This window comes from Pocillopora damicornis, chromosome 11 (assembly GCF_964200805.1).
Source record: "Pocillopora damicornis chromosome 11, jaPocDami1.2, whole genome shotgun sequence".
NCBI classification, from domain to species: Eukaryota; Metazoa; Cnidaria; class Anthozoa; order Scleractinia; family Pocilloporidae; genus Pocillopora; species Pocillopora damicornis.
In genome coordinates, this window is record NC_142680.1 from 12,101,273 (window position 1) to 12,109,222 (window position 7,950).

General features: G+C 36.8%; 1 protein-coding gene across 1 annotated transcript; it reads right to left on the reverse strand.

Annotated features, from left to right (window-relative positions):
- Positions 1-233: 233 nt before the first annotated feature.
- LOC149037565 (matrilin-1-like) lies at positions 234-7,043 on the reverse strand. Its single transcript, XM_089186351.1, has 9 exons — positions 6,973-7,043; positions 6,846-6,866; positions 5,855-6,300; positions 5,378-5,537; positions 4,519-4,692; positions 3,131-3,304; positions 1,435-1,871; positions 863-1,016; positions 234-238 (listed from the first exon to the last, which is right to left on the reverse strand). Exons 1-9 carry the CDS (start codon positions 7,019-7,021, stop codon positions 234-236), a joined length of 1,620 nt encoding a protein of 539 aa, XP_089042477.1. The 5' UTR covers positions 7,022-7,043.
- Between the last annotated feature and the right edge of the window lie 907 nt (positions 7,044-7,950).

Sequence of the window (7,950 nt, forward strand, 5' to 3'; positions counted from 1 at the left end):
GGAGAATGGAAAGTGGGCGTAAGAGAGAAAGAAGTGGGAAAGAGCGAGTAGAGAAGGATGCTCCGCGGTCATTTTATTGCAAATGGGCAAAGACAGCGGTTCCTTCTTTAAAATAGTTTATTTTCGGTATGTAATGCATACACAATACTTCCGTAAATTTTTGCTACTTCATACGTAGTCTAACCCCATTTGTTTAATCCAAATATACGGCATGTGTTGAAAAACCAGCCTCTTTATCCTACAAATCAAAATGAACACAAAAGCTTGATTTTGTGACAATCGCATGTGAGAAAAGTTTCTCCGTAAGCATCACTGTATGGAAATAATTATAAATACTGATAATTTTTTTTTAATTTTAAAAACATACGTTAAAGTCCTACAATCCTATTTACGAACTACATTATTTAAAAAAATTGAGAACTGTTTGACATTATGGAATTTTATGAAAAGAAAAGTGTCTTCTTTGTTAAATATAACATGATAAAAGATGAAATGTTATTTAAAAAAGAAACGAGTTTCTAATTCGTAATTGCTCTATACCATGAGATGAAAAAAATATGTACAAAACTATACCATTCCAGCCGACACATAATCTAAATAGAAATTATTCTCTTGAGTATTTAGAATACGTCTCTTTGTTCTTGTTTCTCTTAAGCATAGTAGAGCTAATGACCAGAGTTATCAGGACAAAAATAATAACAGTTATAGTGATAATTATAGCAGTGATGGTAATAGCAGTAATAGTAATATAAATAATAATAAATTTGACCATAACGTACTTGAAGGGGATCCATTTTTCTCTCTGAGAAAGCCGGATGGATTCAAAAGTGAGAGTGACTGAAGTATATGCACGATAACTTACCCGAACATGCTGATGCCTTGATTTTTTTCATCATTTCATCAAGCTTATCGAACGCCTCCACCTGAACCACAGGACCTGCGCCAGCGATATCGTGTAAAGTGGCTTCCTCCACTCCTGGACCGATACCCACTGCTACAATGTTGACTTTCTTTTCCTGTAAGAAGAGAATCTCTGACACATGAGTCACTTTTGATTGGAGAAGGATTAAGTTAGTTTTAAGGGTCCATTACTGCTAGAACTTCTCCAGGTTGTTGCAACCTAAAGCGGGCAAGATAAAATGCCAATTCATCTCAACAAATTACCACGAACACAACACAGGGAACCCAACTAGGGCTCTAGTTCTTAGTGAAATGACTCGTTGAAACAGCAGCTGTCGCTGTTTAAACTTTTTTTTAACTACTTCATATCTACCTTGAAACTTTTATTCATTTCTTCAGAAAATGCCTTGAAGTCAATGTCCTGGCTTTCAATTCAAAAGAATTGAAAAATTCCACTCATTAGGTTTACATTGTTATTTGTCTTAACCCTATGTTCGCATCAATCAAGCCTCGACATAACGATTTTATACTCGCCTTGAAATCTTTCGATATCTCTTTAGCAAATGCCTTGAAGTCAAAGTTGCTGTTTGGATTTGTTGGCTTTCCATCTGTGAGTACAATCATGATATTTGGTTTGTCTGGTCTGTCTCCTCCTGCCTCAGTAAACATCTCGTCCCTCGCCATAAGGAGAGCCATATCGGTGCGAGTTTGATACTGTAGGACCATTGGTTCTTCGGCTATTTTCTGTAATAGGGCGTCTTTATCGTGATATTGTGAGTTGCCAAGTGTGAAAGACAGTTGTGCGTTTTTGTTAAAGGTAATAAGGCCGAAGTGATCTGCGTCAGGAGCAGGGTCGAAGCTTCCAACCAGTTTACCCAAGAAGGTGATAACCTTTGCCAGATTACCTAATTTAACACTCTGGGATTTGTCGAGAACGATTACAACGTCAAGTCCAGCTGTGCACGGAGGAGCTGGGGAGATGAAAAAGTGAAACAACTTGAAGAAAGATGTAAAATGCCAGCAGTGATATCTGAGTCATGAAGCAACATCAGAACATTGCTACAAGTCATTATTTCTAGTTTTATAAGGTACTGACAATGATAGTTACCCATTATTCGATATCGATATATTTTTATTTCTTCATTGAAATGAGAGGCTTATCAAGTGATCTTTTCCAATATTTCTGTGTTACGTCTTTATCTTAACTAAATGTTATCACGCATTGAAGTTTGACTAAAGGTGAGAAGTGTTGTGGAATCCGTCTCATTAGATAGCTTGGTGAATTTGAAATCTAAAGGCTATCGTTTTCAAACCTCCGCAGTGTCCCTTTATAATTTCGAGCTAAGCCGCTTGCAAATAGCCAACATTATTTACTTCCACCAAAAGGGACATAGGTCATCAGAGTAAATGTCATAAGTCCTTTTAAGAGTTCATGGTGCATGACCGCGTGTACTAACGGCCCAGTATATGATTGTGGATTTCATGGCTTCGGCGAAGATTCTCTGGCCATTTCCGTTCAATAGAAAATTTTGTCTGGTTATATTTTCTTACGTGTCGAGAAGAGACGATTTATCTTTATACACAGTGTTTAAAGGTAGTGCAAAATGTACCGATTCGTCTGTCTGTATTCTCCATACAATTCGCGATACTTTTAGAATAAAAAGCCTTTTACATCGCTTTCGACTTTCGACATCATCCCTTCCCTATAACTCGCATTTCTCAGACAAATATCCCATTATATTTTGAAAGAAAGGACATTACGTTGTTCATTTAATACCTCCTGAATAATTAAGAATAATGGGTTATGGCTAATATTGTAATAAAAGTTTAAAAATATATATATTCGGCAACAAGGAACTAGATTACTGAGAAATTCATTTCATGGTTCCAATTTCACTTAATTTTCACAGCATTCATTAAAGCATAAAAGTTATGTTTTTAAATGAGCTTTGAAGTTTCCAGGGTAGAAAAAACAAGAATTAGGACATGCATGCCTAGGCAGGACTGGTGCAACGAGCATTCAATTTAAAAGTTAAAACCATGTATTTTAAATTTATCGTCAGTCTCGCGATCCACTTGTGTAAACAATCATATAGCGCAGTCTGTGTCCCAGTTTGTTAATAATTTTCTTCAATGCTCTTACTGCTTCAGGTTCCTCAAAACAGAGTGCAGTACTGATGACAACTATCGCTGCAAAACATCCAGATAACTTCACACTACAGATACTTACGGCAAGGTTGTTCGTTACATGAAAGTGTCATTTCAGCTGGTCCCAGTTCACTGCAGTCCTTTCCACCGCGTTGTGGAGCAGGATTGGTACAAGTTCTTGTTTTAGTTATTACTCCTCCTCCACATGTCACACTACAATCAGACTCCTCCCATTCGGTGTATCCACCATCAATTGCTAAACCATAGAAAATAAATACTTTTCACCCTTATGCACAACCTGCCATAAACATGGAATTGATAACTTGGTTTTAGAATCAAATCTCTTTGTCCTTAATTAAGTGCTCACAAGTCCACTTAATGTAGTTGTTATCAAGTCGCACTGCACTCCTTCCATTCGGTGTATTTGCCATCAATTGCTAAACCATTAAAACAGAATGTTTTTCAATTTTAAAAAGAACGGATCCCGGCTGGACATCATCCCTACATCTTAGCCACAACAAACGTCCTTCAGGAAAAAACGCTTGTCCAGTTTGAGATAAGCGGCCAAACTAGACTACAGAGATAGGGTTCTAAGAGCAATGAGGGAACTCGCAAACGATAAAGAGCTCGAGCGTCAGAAAGCAAGAGAAGAAGATAACTGAAACAGAAAATAATTGAGCAAGGGCAGAAAGTAAAAGATATTAAATTTGAATGCGATTCAACAATAGGTTCGGAGTCAGAAATAGAGACTAAAACAGCAACTCAAACCGAGGAGTTTGTGTACCTTTTTCGTCCAACCAATATGGGACCCTCCACCCCTATACCCCTTTGAGAAACTCAGTCACGAAATACTATTTCGCCTTTTCACACATTACAAGTAATGTTCAAAACTCTGTCATGTTCACGCGAAATTCAAGATATTCACGTTGAATTAATACTTTACTTTTTCTATTCTTGCCGACCAGTCTTACGCGACAAAAAAATGACGTAATGTCTTATCTTATTTGTTCAAGAACTATTAGTGGTCCTTTTTAGAACTTTTTTTGATGAGTATTAAGTCCATCCCGAGTCAAAAGCTCACCAGAGCCGTTCGAGAACAATACGCAAATTTTCATAACAATATAAAGGCCGGAAATTTATCGTGCAAAATGATTCCCGAATCACGGTTAATTCAGCTTATAATTCGCGGGTGACGTTTAACTTAAAAAGTTTCGTTCAAGCAGACATGAAAAGATCTCATCATCTCTAATCACTATTCACAAATTAAAATAAAATTAAATCATGATTCACAAGGGAAAAACAATCGCCCAATCACGCCTCGTGTAGAAAGTATAGGGGACCCTCTTAATTAAGTGCTTACAAATCCGCAACTTATGCAAATTATGAAGTAATTGAAGATGGATCTTAAAGTACATTGAAGAAAGTATACCCATCGCTTAAAGACATTAATTAATTACTATATCAGCTTACGGCATTCTTGTTCGTTGCATGCAAGTGTCTTTTCAGCCGGTCCCGGTTCACTGCAGTCCTTTCCACCATTAGACGGCGGAGGATTGGTACAGGTTCTTGTAAGTGTCATTACTCCTCCTCCACACGTCACACTGCAGTCAGACTCCTTCCACTCGGTGTACTTGCCGTCAATTGCTAAACCACCAAAAAGAAAAAAAATGTTCACTCATCTGCACACCTTGGCAGGGGATTGGTACAGGTTCTTATTATTATTGAAAGAAAATTTGATAGAAGTGAAACTGTCTCTTGGATAAAAATCGTTTAGCCGTGAATATTAATGTGATCGTGATATTGGAAAAAATAAACAAAACAAATGAAAGAAAAAAGATCCTGCGCCAGAGATACAGCATAAAACTGCTGTTTTCCAAAAAATTCTAATTCAGTCTGACTTAGGTCTTCTTAAAGGAAAGAAGTCCTGAATTCGTTGTTTTGTTCTCCATTAGTGATGAATTCGTGGGTTGTATATCTAATTGATGGTGCAGTTAAACGTTCCTTTCATTAATAACTCTATTTTGAACAAAGTCAAGTCAATTGTTTTTTATTGGAGGGGGCTAAAATCTAACAGCTTTAAGCGGCCGTGAACACAATAATGTAGGGTTTAGCGCCTATGAGGTGAAGCCCCATAAGTATTCATTTACGCCAAATAGCTAGGAATTCTTGAAGACCAACACTTTGAAATTAGGACTTATTAGAATCCACTGATGTTTATAAAGCCATAAGTTCGGTTCTTACGATATGGTATCTACATATTATGCTCTCTTATCGTCAACATTGAAATTATCGGTTACTAGTGATATAATGTGTTGCAACCTGAACTTACCACAATAAAGTTCTAAGACCTCGTCTAAATGATCGCTTAGTATGTCAAAGCTCGGGACCAAAAGAGCAATGCCTTTTTCACCAGCAACCTCTTCCATTTTCTCCTTTTCATTTTCCACAGCTGGACCAACCCCAACAACGACGACGAGAACACCTTCAGCCTAATACAAAACAAACATGCAGTCTCACAGTTAAGTAGACAGTCAGTTAGTTTGATACATACTTTACGTCAGATCTCATTGTGGAAATAAAAACAAGATAACCTAAAAATATTCACATTTTTTCTTTTCTCCACCAAACGTACCAGAACGGTAAAAAAACTTAAACACCTCGTTTGACCGAAAAAGACTTCTTATAAATTCACAATATATGAAGTTACGAGACTATTATTTTTTTATTTAAGCGGAAAGGCCATATCATCCAAGAGAACTCTATAAAATGAGTATTTTTTCCCGGTATAAATCCGTCTCTTTATTACCTCCAACGCTTTCGTTGACGTTTCAAAAGGAATAAATGGTTTCTTGTCTTTCTTTCTGATGTAAGGTTTTCCATCAGTTACGACAAGTAAGATGTTCTTGGCTTCGGGTCTGTCCCCTCCAGCTGCTGTAAACACTTTCCTGATAGCCAGGTCCAAAGCAAGATCTGTACGAGTTCCAACTAACTTTGGCCTAACCATGAACATTGCTTTTGCAGCCTTCTTCAGATTGCTTGTATCTTGGAATACCTCTTCGTTAAACATGATAGCAACATCAGCAGAATCTCCAAATGTGCCAAGAGCAACATGATTTCCGTCGGCGGAAACAAGAGTTTTGTCAAGTAACCCTTCAATAAAGCTGATCATCTGTTTGCGGTGTTGCTTCCTCATAATCCTTGATATGTCACCGAAAATCGCTACATCCATATTCTGTTTGCGGCACCTATCATCTTATTTTAGGAATAAAAATGAGTGTTTAACTTATTAGTGACTAAATATTGAGGCTTTTAAGGCTTAGGCTGTTTGACTTTAGGATGCCCATCCATGGATCTATGATTGTACTTCTGGGATCTTAACTGGAAACAATGTTGAAGAAACACTTACTGTCACTTGTTACATTGTACCTTGCGGGGAAAAATAAAATTGGGCCACAATCGAAAATCACAGATATTGGAGTAATTTTCAATTGAGTATCGAAACTACCCCGGTGTGCTTTGTTCAGTGCTTCACTTTGCTCTGTCGATTGGTATAAAAAAAAACTCGGGCCAATCTCAACCAATCAGATGCAAAACTAAAACGAATCACTACCTGGCCGTTGTGATTACTTTGATTTTTTTTTTAACGAAAATCAATCAAAAGCGCTCCATACCATCATCAGGGATTATGCTATATTCTAAATATTATCTCCATTGAACCATAAGCAACCCTTAAACTAGCCAATGTAGATTAATATCAGCATCGGTAACTAAATTATCAAATAAAAATATTAACGAACCTCCTGTTACAGATACCACGCCTGAAAAAGAAAAATAGATTAAGTTTATGGTCATCATCAAAAATCATAACCTGCTGTAAGAGATAGAAGCTAGGATGGAGAGATGAAAATAGCCAGATATTCTTACCTAAACATACACCCAATGCGATAGGTACGAGAACCCACAAATGTTGCATGTTTAATGAAATTCAACTCTGCAAATAGACAACAAACAAATATATATTTTATAAAAGAGAAAAATTTCGTGCGATCCATTTTTTTCAAGGTTGCAAGAACTCTTGGCGGCATATAAATTCTGCTCGACAGAACAGCCACACCGTCAAGACTTTTTATTTAGTCGCATTAAGGAATTTTTTTTTAATTTTACTAATCGTTTTATTAAAATCTTAGCGTCAACGCAAGCTTGTTTTGTACTCACAAAGCGTAGCAAGCAACGCTTTATTTCGTAGATAAATTCAAAATGTATACGCAGCAGCTTGTTACCAATACGCAACAACAAAGAGCCGGAAACATTTTCTCCAAAAGCAAAAAATAGCTTTCAAGAGAGCATGACAGTGTTATTTTCGACGGGAATCTGACTTTGATCACAAGATTTGATTACAAGAAGTAGAAATATACTCGCGAAAGTATGCACATACTAATCAAAATGAGTGATAAAATTCAGATTACACGTTTCAAAAAATATAATGCTGATCAATTTGGAGTTTTTATGGTAAGTACCCAGGTACAAGGTAATAAGGCAAACATGCGGACTACATTTATCCATTCCAGGCACCGCCTGTGCAGCTGGACTCAAAAGATGAAAATTTGCTAATTATTTTTTATCATTCTATTATTCTCCAAGTTCAACGTACTTTACCAGCTCAGCGTCCCGTAGTAAAGGACAGTTATCCGTCTTCTCATTCTGCCATTCATTCACGTATCGCCTGATAAGACTGCGTATATTTCTATTCATGTGGTAATCGCTAATGTAATTTTTGGTTTTTTGGCATTTTTTTCTGTTTTCCAGAAATCTTAAGCGCAAAAGGAAATTTCTCTCGATAAAAAGTAAAAGAAAAATTTTATCTAGAAAATACACTCCTTGAAGTATTTATTGTAGGGTCTG